Below are 15,389 nucleotides of genomic sequence, written 5' to 3' on the forward strand. Positions count from 1 at the left end.
GGACATTATCTACTAAATGGATGTTTTTAGTAAGGCAGCTGTTAGTCTTTTTCTGAGATTGATTGAACTGCAATGTAGATGCTCACAGGGAATTATTTACTTCAGTTTATCTTAGGCTTCAGACACCTGGAATAAAAAAGCTGATGTTACAATTTCTAACAGAAACATGCAGCTTTCTTTTGTTTCTCAGTTCTTATTACAATGAATAACCAGAAAACAAGTGAACTTTCCTCTGCAGTGGAGGAAGAGGAATGGCAGGGATCACTAACAAGTCATTACCATAACAGGAATCTGTGACAGAGCAGGAAGCTGCAAAATCTATTTGCAAGAAGGAGTCTTCATTGACGACGATGTCAGTGGTGACGACGTAGCGGGTGCTGGCTTTCTCAATGAACACCAGGGCATCCCCAGCAGAGCCGCAGACCGGCATCTTCGTTCCACCAGGGTGCAGCAGCCACTTCCTGCTGTCCAGGGTGGTGAAATCATCTTCCAATACTGTATTGCCGGAGATATTTCCTCCTATAAGGATCTGGAACATTAGGAAAGAAATTGTCACTGAAAAGGAGAAATGTCTAGAAGTCTTCACAAGCATACAAGTGACACAGCAACCTGAGGGAGAAAGAGATGGACCAGACTATGTGTGTTTTATTCTGCTGGTCCAAAATTGACAAGATTACTTAGTAGAGAATTTAGGCCATGAGAAAGGGGAGTAGCAGCAACCTGAGGGAGGAAGAGATGGACCAGACAATATGTGTTTATTCTGCCGGTCCAAAATTGACAAGATTACTTAGTAGAGAATTTAGGCCATGAGAAAGGGGAGTATCTCTTCCCTGTAAAGGAAAGAGATTGGCTCAGCTGTACAAATCTAAAATTCAGGGACGTGAACTCAGTCTCAATGAAGTGAACACAAAATAAAGTGTTAGCAGAAACAAAGTGATAGCACTTTCCTAGTGATTGTTCTGCTCTTCTGTTACCTGGTGCACTGCTATCAGATCATGTCTGCTGATAGAAGTGGGGAAATAGCCTCTGTTTTGCCATTGACATAAAACATCATCATTTTACTCTTCAACAGCAAGCAAGGTAAAATTATTTTTCATTTGTTATTCTGAGTTCAGTTTCTGATCGTTCTGAACAAATATAGCTACATTCAATCAGGATATCGAAACAATGAGTATTTTTTCATTTCTAAACAGAGGGATGGGAAGTAAAATTGTGTAACCACAACATTAAAATGACTGGTTAGATTTCTCCTAACAATCTGAACTTCTTTAAAAAAAGTTATAAATATTAAAGCAAATTGTAGTTGGACAACCCAATGACACTACTTAGAGCATAATAATTTTAGAGATAAACAATTTGTGATTTTCACCAAGTCATACAAAGTAATATAATAATCTTTATAGTAGAAAATCCCAAATATGAAACTTTATTTTCATAAAATTTATACTGATATTCACAAGATTGATATTTTTCTATAGGCTTTTTCTATTATATTATACCAAGCCAATTACATATTTTAAATGAAGTTTTTTGAAGTTTGAAATCAGACTTCCATTCTGTGTGGTAAGGCCTCCTGCAATGTGAACCTGAGGCTGTACACACATGTAGAAGACTTTCTTAGAATCAAAATGGGCAACAAGTGCTGCACATGGAAATTGTGCATTAAAACCATGAGCTCATCGAACAGTAATTGCGCTCTAAATGTCTTTTTAATAAGCATTTTTGCTTGTCTCAGTGAAATGATACATGCCAAAAAAAGGGACAGATTAGGGCTGAATCCAGTCTAAGATGTGCTAAAAGAAGAAAGGCCCGCGAGGGTTGCTCACCTGGTCGATGACCCAGGGGCTGTAGAAATGCCCGTTCTCGGACGGCTGCCACCAGCGGAGCCGCGTGGAGCCCGAGCGGGCCTTCAGGGGAATTTCCAGGGCAATGTACCGACCCACGTTGCTGGAGTTACTGAAGAGGAACTCCTGCAGAAGGCTCCACGTCAGGCCCCCGTTGAGTGAATACTGCAGCAGCACAGGCTGGCTCCTGGGGTCAGGCACCCCCTTGCCACATCCCAGTCTCATGAAGAACTGCACAAATCTAACAGGGAAAAATCTTTCCACTTAGCAGAAAGATCTATTTTCTACAACATCCTACACAGTGAACTAGAGAGCCTTGGAGTTTGTCTACTGACTAGCCCTGCGTTTTCTAGCTGTAACAGCCTTCTTTAGGAGATCTTATGATTTCCTTTCCAAAGCTTCTAGAATATAACTAGACAGACAGGTGGCATGACAAAAATTCATTTTGCCTGTGTGGTAGTTTGCCAGGCATAAGAGGCTGAACAAAGCTGGTCATTTATGTTTTCAGCTTTTGTCTGCACAGCAGATGGTGTTGCAAATATCAGAAACATAATCCTGGGTGAAATTTTTATCCCTGTATCCCATGAGTACAGATTTTAGTGGCAGAAAAGCAACTGTGCTCTAAGTAGATCATAATTTGCCACGAATTTGCTGAAATGCTTAAATTCAAAATAAGCATCCCAGTTTTCCATTGGCATAAACCAGAGAAAATCTGGACGGGAGAACAAAGCACATTTCACTTTCAGGGATCATTTTGTCCATTTTGTCAGCCTGGGAAATTTGTCTAAATTACACCGTTTAAATGTGCCGGCTTCCCTGAAGCCAGCCCAAGCCACCCAGGGACAGCAGTGCTTTCATCCCCCAGTTAATTGGCTTCTCCAAAGCTGCACAATAGACTTGTATCAAACTGAGAAATCCCTCCCGTCAGCTGATGCTCATAAATAGCTCCACTGTGCACTTGGAGTAGAGGGAACCGTGCTGTAATGATATTTACTTATTGGACTTGCAGGGATATTACAAATATTAATTCATGTTTGCACTGCTTTTGCACAGCTTTAGAGTGTTTTATCTGTTCTAATTATTATTGCATTAGTGCTGCCTAGCTCACGGTTAAATGAAATGGCGCAAAAGAAGTTTTATATCAAAAATCTTGTTCTGGTTTGATCTGCAGGTAGATCTGCTGGGAGTGGAGGCTGCAGAGATGCTGGGCAGACAAAGCTCCAATAAAATGCCAGACTTACAAGTCAATTAATTCTAGTCCTCACTGTGACTCACAGTTTCTCTTGCTACTAGATATAACTGCTTTTGCTATAGATTATATCCACCTCCATGTCCCAGACATAACATATTGCTTGTGCTGTAAAGGAGCACTGGGTACCCTCATGGATCAACATATCAAATGTAATTGATTTGCTTCATTGCTGGCAAGTCTTTCTGCCTCCTCAGATTTACTCCAACATTCGCCACATAATTCAAAGGAAATAAACCCAGGTGACCTTGTCTCTGTGGCATCTGATTTCTTTGCATTGCTATTCCAGTTTTACTAATGTAGTAATAAGCCACCCAAATGTAGGTAACACTGTCTACCAGATAAAAAAAGTATTTTTAAATATCTCTCTTCTTATCCCAAAGATATTTTGCAAAGGCTCTGCCTATTTTGAAATGGAAAAGCACAGTGTTTTGTGTAAATCTAGTAACACTCAAATGTGTGCATGTTCTTCTAGTACTTCAGAATTGAAAGGGATTTGATCAGCTGTGATACCTGCAATATTCTTTCCTTACTGATATTTCATTGGTGCAGTTTCAGCTACCAGTATCACCATGATGGTGATACACTGTCCCCTGTGTTAAATTCTTTAAAACACAGATTAGATGGCAGTGGATTGCAGAGTCCACTTGATTTCAATCCCCAGGTGCTGAGTGTGGCTTGCAGCACTGACAGACATGGCTGCTAAAATACAGAACAAATTAGAAAACAATGCCTATTGGTTAGCATGCTCACAACTGGGATGGAGTTGAATTCATATTAGTGTAAATTTTTGTAATGTGTCTTGCTTAGCATGTCTCACTCATCACATGTCTCTTCTGCAGGCTGTAAAGATACACCATAAACTGTAAATACACTAAAATATTTGGTTTTCAATAGCTGGTGACAGCTTGATGGGAATTTCTCAGTGAATTATTGGAAACAAATGTGCACAATAAGAAAAAAAGGTTCAGAAATGAAAGAATTATGAGATGACAAATGTAAGAATTATACTTTCAGCAGATACTCCTGTTTCAGTAATGGCTCATAGTACACTAGACTGTAAGAAAAGCAGATAATTTCTCATGTTATGGATTTAGGAAACAAAAGCTTGCATTAACTACTGAAGGTGTGGCATCAATAAGTTTCTGGAATTCTTATTTAGGGGAAAAAAAGCAACATTTAAATGATTAATGCAATTAAAGTTCAATTTAAATTTAACTTATCATGGTGGCAGTTGTTAAAATGGAGCATTTGCTAGTGTGAGCACCACAGAATATGTCAGCTTGCTTTTACTAGAGAAATATCACATATGTATCGTTCTTCAGTATGGCATTTCCTCAATGAAATCCTGAAAGAACTTTTGAAAGGTGTTACCTGGCTTGTGACAAATCTAGGTCTCGAGTCATCAGCATACGTAAACCTTCTTCGTTAAAGAAAAGGTTGTTTCCTCCAGACATGATACCACATTTCCTTGATGGCTTTCCACCACTCACAAGGAGGAATCTATCCGACTCCAGCTGACCTGAATACACAGTGAATACATATTTATGATTTACTCTGAAGTGCTCCTGCTGCAAGAGTGCTCCTTCCAGAGGAAGAGAGATAAATTAAAAATCACATGCTGACTGAGAAATATTCAGTGTTTCCAATGCCATGTATTCTAGAAATCGGACACAAATCAAAACAAAATAAACAAAATAAACCCAGAAGTATGAGGTCTGGGATCTTTGTTTCCAGTTATTCACAAGGTTTTCCACCTTTCATCATTTATTTTAAGGTAACAACAATGTACTTGGGTCTATAAAGAAACTTTGGGTTCCATGTCATAGCATGCAAGCAAGGGCTAGCAAAATTGAAAATGAGCAGCAGCAGCTGTGAGGGAATGAGTTTAGTTCACAGGTGCTGCTTTATGAAAACATGCTCCTCCTGCCGTGCTTGCTAGTGGGGGAAGCCTCGAAGGGGTTTTACAGTTGTGTGCCCAGGCATGCATGAGGCTTTGAGCTCCCTCCTGCCTTCCCTCTCTTGGGGTCTGCTCTGGCTGCTGAGCACTGGCTCCCACTACTGAGACACTTGGTCTGCTCTGAAACCATGTGTGCTGTAGTAGGGCAAGTCAGATTTCCCTTGTAGTGAGAAATGACACTCTGTAATGCCTGTAAAACAGAGGGCTGTAATGCCCTCTGCTGTCTGCCTCACTGGCAAATGCTCTGTCTGTGCTAAAGTCAAACTACCATCAAAACACAATTTGCTTCCGAGATTATTTTCTACATGTAGAGTTTCAGGAAGTTCTGTTTCAATGAAGGTTTTGTAATCCAGCATTAACAGTGCATCAGGCCACAAACCCCACTGGCAAACGGCATCTGAACTACTTCATTCATGGGAATACCCCCACGGCATAAATTCTAATCAGAAGCATGCAGGGCTGAGGAAGGCTTTGCTGGTTAATCCCTTGAACCCCGGGTTGCACTGGGATGGATGGACGGGCAGCATTCAGATGCCCCCTCCTGAAAGAGATACCTTCGAAGTCATCCTTGAGGAAGTCAGCGTTCTTGGTGCTGATCCTGCAGGTTGGCCCCGAGTAGCCGGGGTCGCAGATGCACCGCGTGCCGTTGATGCAGCTGCCGTGCCCGTTGCACATCTCCTCGCACTGAGGGCCGATGTACACGTTGTCAATGGCCCAGGTCACAGGCTGGGATCCAGCAGGGTAAAATCCTTGGTACCACCTGAACCTCGCCAGCCTGAAAATGGCATAAAGCGTGCTTATTTTAAATAACAGTCCCTTTTTTTTTTTTGTATTCCATACATATACCATTATGTGCACATATATATTATTCTTTCTGTCAGAAGTGGCTTGATAAATAGATTAATTCTAGAAACTGACTGCTAGATCTAATTCCTTCAGTACCTCATGCATCTTTATGTTGACATTCAACCCAAGTACTGACAGAAATAAAAATAACACTATTCATTAGCTGTAATCTCAAAACTGAATGACAGGCATGATTTTCAAAATTTAAAATCCAGCTACTCTTAACTCCATCATTCACGGGGAAGATGAAAGGCCGTGGTCTGGTGGATTCCCTTCTGCTTTGGTGTACAGTGTGTGGGTCAGACCCGGCCACTTTCACCCTCTCCTGCAGAGTGAGATTCTAATTCATGCTTCCATTGTGCCCCCAGGGAGACCACCTGTAGGGGTGGAGTGGGAGGATCTCACCCTCAATTACCCAGAAGGAAACATGATCTGTCATGTCACCAGGTATTCAGCTTGCTTTCAGGAAGCTTAATCTTAAATCAGGCTGATATTGCAAGTTGTTAATTTAAACTATATTCTCCTTTGGGTGCTGTCCTGTCATTTTTAATTCATCTCCTAAGTGCTACTTGCATCAATGCTGCATATTAAAAGGAACCAACTGGGGAAGGAGGGAAAACAAATTGAGATGAGGAAAATACTTGAGAGACTAATTTTATTCCCAGTTGAGAAAATGTTTTAAGGGAGGAAGGAAACCAGAAGATTGAGAAGGGGGAAGTACTTAATTGCCTTGCGTGTTTAATGTGTCTTGTTAAAGATATCTAAATTCAGCAGGCGAATCAATTCTGTAGGTAATTGTAGCTGACAATGATTTCCTTGATTTGATAAAAAGAAATTTTTATGAGGGGATTTAGGGTGGGGACACTACTAAGACACTACTTTCACAAGAAAGATGCCAGAGTTCTGCTGGAAGTCAAAATCATCAACTTTAGTGTGCCCTGAGGGGAAGGACACAAGAGTGAGGCTGGAGGTGTTGTAAGCTCCTCTTGAGAGTAGACCTCTGCCCCACAGGCTGGATTTGTTTTCCTGAGACAAATCAGCTCCTCCTCTCAGGGTCACTCCTGGTGAGGGTGAACCACAACTTGTGTCTGAAGCAGAGAGTGAACCACTGCTTATTTGGGGTTTCTTCTCTGGCTCAGCAGGCCCTGGACCTTTTCTTCAGGACATAACTGGAATACTAACTATTACTTACAGCTGTCTGCTGAGAACATATATTAATTTCTAAAATTACATATGTAGTGGAAATTTCTTAAAATGTCTTCATCCTCAGTTAAAATATAACCACTCGGCACTTGGGACATGAAAAGGCTGGGGGATTTTTTTTGAATTACACACGGAGAAAGGCTTGGATTTTTTTCTTGTTATTCCAGTAGATTCTGGTGGAGAAATCCCCCTTCAGCCCTCTGGCCCAGAGATTTAATGCACTGAATTTAAACTACTCTGCACTGCTGGGCTTGGCTGGCTGTCAGCCATGGGCTCCTGGCCTGGTGTGTTGGGGAAGGAATAGGAAAGGAAGGTAGAAAAACAGGATAGAAGCACTCAGGAACAGGGGACTAAATCAAAATCCTGGAAGGTTTAAATGAGTTAGGAGTCTGCACAGTGAAAATTTTTATTTGGAGGGATGCATTGATGGTTGGCTAAAGGGTAAAATCATTCTTTTGCACAAAACCAGGAAGTACCAGTGAGCTGCTGAAAGAGATGGTTACCTATTGCATGCTTGAAATGTTAACTGTCATAAACCAGAAAACTCAAGTTTAAAATTTAAACATTTCCTTAAATAATTAAACAATCAGTCTTTCCAAACTTGATTCTTATTCCTTATATAGGTCTTCATACTTTCAGAGGCACATATGGGGTCATTTATTTAGTGGAGGACCCATTGACTGCAGTAGTTTCATAAATACTCGGTCTCATAGCTGCATAGACTCATAAATTCTCATAGTTGCATAGCTCATTTGCATTCATACATGCTACAGTTTAATCATTAATGTTGTAAGCTTTTACAAAAAGTAAGTTGATGCTAGATGACAGTTATTCCTGAAAAAGTAAACAGTAGTGTTTTTACTTTGAAGAGTTACATATTACTATGCCTGCTAGCACGTATTGTTTTTCTATGCTGTGTTATCATCCAGCCTGATTGACTGAGGCATTATTTACATCAGACCATTTCTTCGTACTGAATTGGAATCAAGCTTATACTAGCTCACATTTTACTGCATTTTCTTATGAAACTCAAATTTCGTGCAAGAATATCATCAGTGAATTCAAATGGCTGATGCAGTTCTGCAAAGAGCACTCAGAGCACACTAAGAACAGTCAGTTTTGTGTTAATTTCAACAAGCAACTCCCTTCTATTAAACTATCACTAATTAAATATATAGGTAATAGGAAGTTGCCTGTGGTTATTCTACATCAGCATTAGGCACAATTTGATTTGGGGAATCACCTGAACACTAGCTAACATTCAGGGCATAAAGCAGAGAAAAATTGGTCAATTTGGTCTGCTATAGTGCTGCAGTCCTTATGCATCACCCTTGTTCTGGGTGAAAAACAGAAATCAAAGCAACAAGCAGCTGGGCAGGAACAGGAGCTGGACACTTACCCACAGAGGTGCAGTTTTCCAAAGTGGATGACCTCCCTCCTCCATCCCTGGGTAGTGCCTGCGTAGTAAGTGCTGCTTGGGTGGTGCTCGGTGGAGCAGAGGGAGCTGAGGTGGCTGCTGCTGTTCAGGGCATAAAGCAGAGAAAAATTGGTCAATTTGGTCTGCTATAGTGCTGCAGTCCTTATGCACCACCCTTGTGCTGGGTGAAAAACAGAAATAGAAGCAAAGCAACCAGCAGCTGGGCAGGAACAGGAGCTGGACACTTACCCACAGAGGTGCAGTTTTCCAAAGTGGATGACCTCCCTCCTCCATCCCTGGGTAGTGCCTGCGTAGTAAGTGCTGCTTGGGTGGTGCTCGGTGGAGCAGAGGGAGCTGAGGTGGCTGCTGCTGCTGTAGCACAAGGGGAGCAGCAGGTGCCAGGTGGCCCCCAGGTCCCGGGAGAACTCCAGCCTCACTGGGTCAGCAGAGGAGCTGTCAGTGGTGCAGCCAATATTGATCTGGGGGCCAAGGCATCAAACACAGAAGGTGACCCAGGGCAGACTGTGGGACTCCCATCCATTCTGCACCTCAGGCAGCCTCCCCCATTTGGTATGGTATTTGTCTAGTCCAGGAAAATGGTGATTTGGGAACCCACTTAACAGCAGGGATGATGCACTCAGGACATGCACATGAACAGGAACTCTTGCACATTGCTCTCCCGTCCAGGAGTACATCACACCATGGGTTATGATAAAATAAATGTGATAAAAAATCCCCAAGAACTTCTGCCTAGAGAAAACTGAAGTTAATTGGGCAAATCCCAAAGGAGAGCTGCTAACATCGCTGTAGTAAATGCACCAGCTCTGGCAGGTACTGAAGTAAATGCAGTCCTCTGGCAGGTACTGAAGTAATCACAGCATCAAGAAAATGTGCATTATTAAAAGCAGAAGTATTAAAAAAAAAAGTGCAAACATTAACATTTTGTTAATTCTGAGCTGTTAATTACTGACCTGCACTATGATCCTCTTTTATGTCACATATATTAAAAAAAAGAAGCTTATCACCTCAATATGTTCAGCTTTCACACTCACTACCTATTTGTTCATGTATAGTGGCAAAGCCCTAGAGCACCATAGCTGGACTGGATTTAGATTCAATGTCTTAGTTTGGCACTGTCAGACTTCTCAGGGTGTGCTCACAAGATTCCTGATATAAAGAACAGTAGAAAAGGCAGAACATGAAAACCAGTTCTACTACTGAAAGAATACAGAATGTTTAATACAGAATTTGAAACAACCAGTGCAAATTAGTTTGTTTTCCTGTTACACTGATATTTAGATCTTATAATTTCAGATTGCTTTTGTAAAAGAAGACAAATTAGTTTTTTACAGAATGAACTGTCATATAAAATAAGATGTACTGTACTCAGCACACAACAAATGAAAACCAATTGCAGATGAAATACAAAGTCTGCATTAAAACTATGTAATATTTAATTTAATTTATTAATTTAATATTTTAATATATCTTTTTAGCAAAAAAGCTGTCTTTGTAGCATGCTGTTCTGTTAAGAAAATTTATTTTTTTCTAAAACACAGTAATGCTTAGAACTATGCATGAGTGTTGAAAGTGCATCCTACACTGAATTTCCTTCATCACTCTTCAGTGCACATGAGTCCCATCAACCTACATTTGACTAGAAGGGTTGTTTACTCATCTGGAAGCTTAGAAAGATGCTTGACCCAATATAGGTTTTGACTCTTGAGACACAGAGAGAAACTTCTGCATTATGCATAACTCCTTCATTTACACTAATGTTCTCCAAAACGTGAGCAGAAAATGATGTTCTTACCACATATGGAAGTAAACATGTAGATTTTATGAGTTAATGCCATCAAGGCTTATAATATCTTAAAGTCACCTCAAACATTTTTGCTCTACAGGCTGTAATCTATATTTTAAAAGAGGAAATGGCTTCCATTCAATAATTTATGAATTAGTTGCATGACAAATTGAAGAGTGCATGAGTACACAGCTAAACCTAATTTTCTTGGAAAACCCTTAGTATCATTTTAGTAATTTTTATAAACTCCTATCATTTGCTGATTATTATGTAGCTCATATTATGTAGCTCATATTAATGCAACAACATGCCACATTGTTGTTAAAAGCAGCCTGGTAACTGTGGCATGGCAATTTACGTGCCAGATTATTTTCCAGTTTCTTAATGACAATATAATGACCTCTCTAAACCAATAAATACTAACTGGCTACTCCCATCAATAGCTGCCCCAGGCAATGCACAGTTTAGATTCTAGGATAAGTCAGAAACACAGTTTAGTTTAGACTCTGTGTTGTCACTGGGGTATCTGTTTCCACTGAGAGTTAGAAACACAAAAATATGCTCCTTATTCATAAAATTTCTTTAAAAAAGAAAATGGGATGACTTCAGGCCACAATAGCCAAAAACCAGCTTCATCTACAGCACCTATGTTGTGGGCAGAAGCAAAAGGAAAGCAGAAGCTTGTCTCTGAGAGAGTACAACAGTGCAGTAAAGCCAGCAGGTAGGAAAAATTATTTTTACTGTCACAGACGAAGTTGTAGCTCTCCACTGGTGAGCTTGTAGAAATGCTGCACTCTTACCTTGAGCAGGCTCTGAGGTGGCAATTTGGACTCCCATTATACTTTAATTGTCCTCCTGCCTGCAGTTGTGACTCTCCAATGCATAGGACATGGACTTTAATGCTGTCAGTGCAAGTATATAGGCATGGACAAAGCAGTAATTTAGGCAAGAAAATAGAAGACTTTGAGGCAGAAATTTCCCTTATCTGTATATTAAGAGCATCATGATACATTCACATGAGAGAGAGTAATGCCAAATCAATTAGAGGGGAAATTAGACAGGTTTCCCTATTTGGCAACAGAACAGCTGGGCAAATATACCAAGGCAGAATAAAGAAGAACATGAAGCAAAAGGCAAAATAACTTTCTGAGGACAAGTACCTCAAATTGGATGATGGTATTTTCATTCACACTCAAGTCCCTTGTGGTAATGGAGTGCTCTCCAACTTCATTTGAAACAAACACCATAGCTGAATCTTCCTCCCTGAAAATCAAGGAGAGGAGTGCTTTAGACTCACTTCACAAAATTACTTCTTTCTATTGTATTGCTGAGGGAATCTTACGGAGCTCTTTTCGATGAATATGGGCAATAAAGCCCAATGTTTCCACCAGGATAGAAAAACCAGTTGTCCTCTTTAGGACCGAAGTCAAAGGTATCCAAAAGGATAATGGGATTCTTCAGATTATTTCCGTCAATAATGAAGTCATCAATAATCCAGATTTCTTCTTTTTTGCCTACAAAGAACATGGAAATATTTCTATTAATAGCAGCCAGTATTTATGGATTATGTGAAGAGGAGGAATGGAAATATTTCTATTAAGACCTAATACTAATATTATTAGAGAGCAGAACAGCAGCCAGTATTTATGGATTATGTGAAGAGGAGGGTGCTAAAAGTGTGGGATCACTATTTTCACTTTCCATAAAAATAGTTTCCATACTGCTTTCCAGCTTGACCTTATGGAATTAACTTTTATTCCCTAAAATTTATAGAAGTCACAGCAAAACAAAGAGTGAAAAGCAATGGGTGTTGAACAATTATCTTCTATTTAAATTCTATTTACTTTGAAATTCATTGTCTTCTTCAATTAAGTATCGCCTAAATGAGTAGTTGCTGCAGAGTCAAAGCAGCCTGAAAGTGCAATTTCATTCTACATCCTTGCACTCAGCAGCCTATTTACTTTGAAATTCATTGTCTTCAATTAAGCATCGTCTAAATGAGTAGTTGCTACAGAGTCAAAGCAGCCTGAAAGTGCAATTTCATTCTACATCCTTGCACTCAGCAGCTTGTGTCTGCCTGGAAGGAGTTCTTCCATAGAGAAGGAAACTCTGAAACTCCTCCTCTCTAATGGATTTTGTATTCATATACGTCAGACAATTGGCATTCTCAAACTGAAGAGGAAGGATTAAATTGACAGATCTTCTGTGTAGCATTTTTTCATTTATCTAAAAGTGTTTGAGTTCATCAGAAAAAAAAATTAGATAATTGTTTTAGGCAGGACACATCAGAAGAATGAACTGAAACAGGACTGTCAGGACCAGATTTGAAGTTGCTTTTTTTTTGTTTGGGATGTGCTAGGAATTTGCCTACACAGAATCAACTGTTGCTGAATCACCACATCTAAATGATTGCTGGAATTCTTTAGAGCTGTTAATGTCAGTTTCTGCTTGGAGCTAGTGCTCAGAGTAACTGAGAGCAGAGAAGAGCTTCCTTCAGCTGGCACACCTGTAATCAGGAGGAATGAGCTGTGTTCCTCTTGTGGTTTTCCAGTCCTTTACAATTTAATCAAAAGATTAACTGCTCACTACATACTCTTTCTAAATGGGTTTTTAATGCCTAGTTAATTCTGAGTAAGGTAGGCCCAGTTCCCATTTACACTTGGGACACTTTTGTATAATTGGAGCAACCTAATGGGGCCTCAGTGTAAGTGAGAATCATGCCCATTAAAAATAACGAGAAGAACCTGAGTGAAGTTAACTTTATTAGTGTTTCTTGATCTCCCACTCCCTCCAGGGCCAAAGCTGATGCTTTTCTGCACAAATCCAGGGACATCAGCTGAAGGTACTTCACTTTAAAACATTCAACCGCTTTTTAAGAACACTACACATAATCCTGCAGTAATTCTAATTGAAGGAGTTCAAACACAAAAGCCCCATGATTTAAGAGGCTCTCTAATTGTTCAGTTGGAAAAATGCACTCTCTTGGAGATGCTGAGCTGTGCAAGCATGGACCTGGGCTCCCAGGGCTGTCTCTTCCTCACCGTTGTTGTAAGGCTGCCAGAGCCTGAAGCGCGTTGCGTTGCTTTGGGCTGCGTGGGGCAGAGGGACGTTGATGAAGAGCACGTCTGTAGTCTGGGTGAAGTAAAACTCATCTATCAGGTGCCAAGTGATGCCACCGTTGACAGAATATTGCAGCAGGATGGAATGAGACCTCTCAGGGGTGCCTGGAGCATAAAGGACATGGATTTATGTTCATTGAAACCCAGTAAGTTCAAGCAAGTGTAAATGAAATTATGTTGCTCTGACACCCACTACAAAGTATGGGCTTCCTTTAATAATAGCTTAAACTATTGAGATGGTATATACACATTGTTTACATATGACTTTCTGTCCTTTCCCTTGCTTGTTTTTCTGCAAAATGCAAATGAAATACAACCTAAATTTATATCACTGTTCATTATACATACACTCATAATTAATTACTTAGATAAGAAGCTATCTCAGTTATACTTTTTGAGATTAGAACACACCAGCTCCTTTTACTACAAACATATTCCAGTAATACAGTATTTGTATTTTTACAAATATATATTTTATTTGTGTCTTTTGTGCAGCTACAAGACATTATCATCACCATCTCTAGCACCCACAGATAGACACAGTCCCTATCCTCATAAATTTATGAGTCTATGGCTCTCACTGCAGACACTGGGATGAGAATATTCATGCCCAGAAATAACATAATTGATGGAGAGCACTGAGGATATTTATTAGCATGTTTTAACAACAACAAAGCAATATTCTGTGCTTTAAACTGGGCCTGAAAGTCAGTGGAACTGACAGTAAAATTTGCATTTTCTAACTACCAGCTCCTCCTATTTTTTTTTACTTAGAGCTTTAAAGAGTAAAAAACAAAAGCTCTTTACAGCCCCAGTTATTAACACATGCTAATTAGAGCCCAGCACTCATTTTGATGCTGGTTACTGTACACAAGCTCAGCCCCCAGCCTGTATTTGTCCTGTGCCTGACTTGCTGTCCAGGAATAGCAGTGTTCAGGTGGTGGCAGGTCTGAACTGAGGTCTCAGACAAATTTACACTCTCTGCTCCCTTCACGGTGTGCCACAGTGATGGCATGTCCCCAAAAACTCAGGAACCAGCAGAAGGAAAGGTCTAAGGGACAGCTTCTTCATCCCTGACTCACTGTGTGCTCCTGTGCAAGTTTTCCCATGTTTCCCATGTTAAATTAACCCCATTTGCTGAAAGCAAAGTGCCTGGTGCAGATGCTCCTGCTCCCGTCTGCTCCAGTGTTGAGTATTCAACCACCGGCTGTGGAGCAGAGCAGGGAAGAGCAGAGCAGTCAGGAGCTGATTTCAGCTTCTCTGTGGCAATTAACAGTACACAACACACTGCTTTTAACACTCACAGCTGAGAGATATGCCCAGCTATAGCAATTTGTATTCAACATTAGGGAGCTTGTTGGGACTAAGTCCTGGATCCAGCAGCAGGGCTAATAAGTAATACAGATTCAACAAGGAGCAATTTCTCCTGGGGTTTCATGGTCTTACTCCTTGTGGGTCAAGTGTCAAAATCCAGGCTTGAGTCTTGGGCTATTCCTGTCTTCACACCAATATTTTTATTCACTTTATTTTTTAATATTTTTTTCAAGAATCATATGAAGAAATATTACCAAGGCATAATTTTTAAAAGAACTATTCACAAAGACTTTGCTTATAGACATGAAATATTTGGCATGTTATCATTTTGGGACATGTTATGTTTTTGGCTGTTACAGTTTTCTCTCTTTTTGATGAAGTACTAAACCCAGTAGTAAATAGCCCAATATATATAATTAAATGCCCGTTAAAGAAATCAATAATAATTCACAAAGAGTTATATTTACATTCATCCATACACAGATTTGGCTAAGATACTTATTTAGGAAGAAAGAGGAGGTTCCAAACTATTTTCAAGCTGTTGGTAAACATTGAGTAATTTGGGGAAAACTTCTGAAATTGCATGGGAGTGGCTCAAACCTTCAAGCAGTTTAGTCAGTTAGGGTCCAGCCC

General features: G+C 40.2%; 1 protein-coding gene across 2 annotated transcripts in view; it reads right to left on the reverse strand.

Moving 5' to 3' along the window:
- Positions 1-15,389, reverse strand: part of RELN (reelin) — a 279,911-nt gene that overhangs the window by 31,953 nt on the left and 232,569 nt on the right. For both annotated transcript variants that reach the window (XM_039723749.1, XM_039723748.1), the window contains exons 38-45: positions 13,365-13,547; positions 11,666-11,837; positions 11,484-11,586; positions 8,769-8,998; positions 5,608-5,828; positions 4,468-4,615; positions 1,827-2,085; positions 280-529 (exon numbers count right to left, since the gene is read on the reverse strand). In XM_039723749.1, the coding sequence (XP_039579683.1) occupies positions 280-529; positions 1,827-2,085; positions 4,468-4,615; positions 5,608-5,828; positions 8,769-8,998; positions 11,484-11,586; positions 11,666-11,837; positions 13,365-13,547 (1,566 nt within the window). The remainder of the gene's footprint in view (positions 1-279; positions 530-1,826; positions 2,086-4,467; positions 4,616-5,607; positions 5,829-8,768; positions 8,999-11,483; positions 11,587-11,665; positions 11,838-13,364; positions 13,548-15,389) is intronic.

The sequence above is a fragment of the Passer montanus genome, unplaced genomic scaffold (genome assembly GCF_014805655.1).
Source record: "Passer montanus isolate IOZ18808 unplaced genomic scaffold, ASM1480565v1 scaffold50, whole genome shotgun sequence".
NCBI classification, from domain to species: domain Eukaryota; kingdom Metazoa; phylum Chordata; class Aves; order Passeriformes; family Passeridae; genus Passer; species Passer montanus.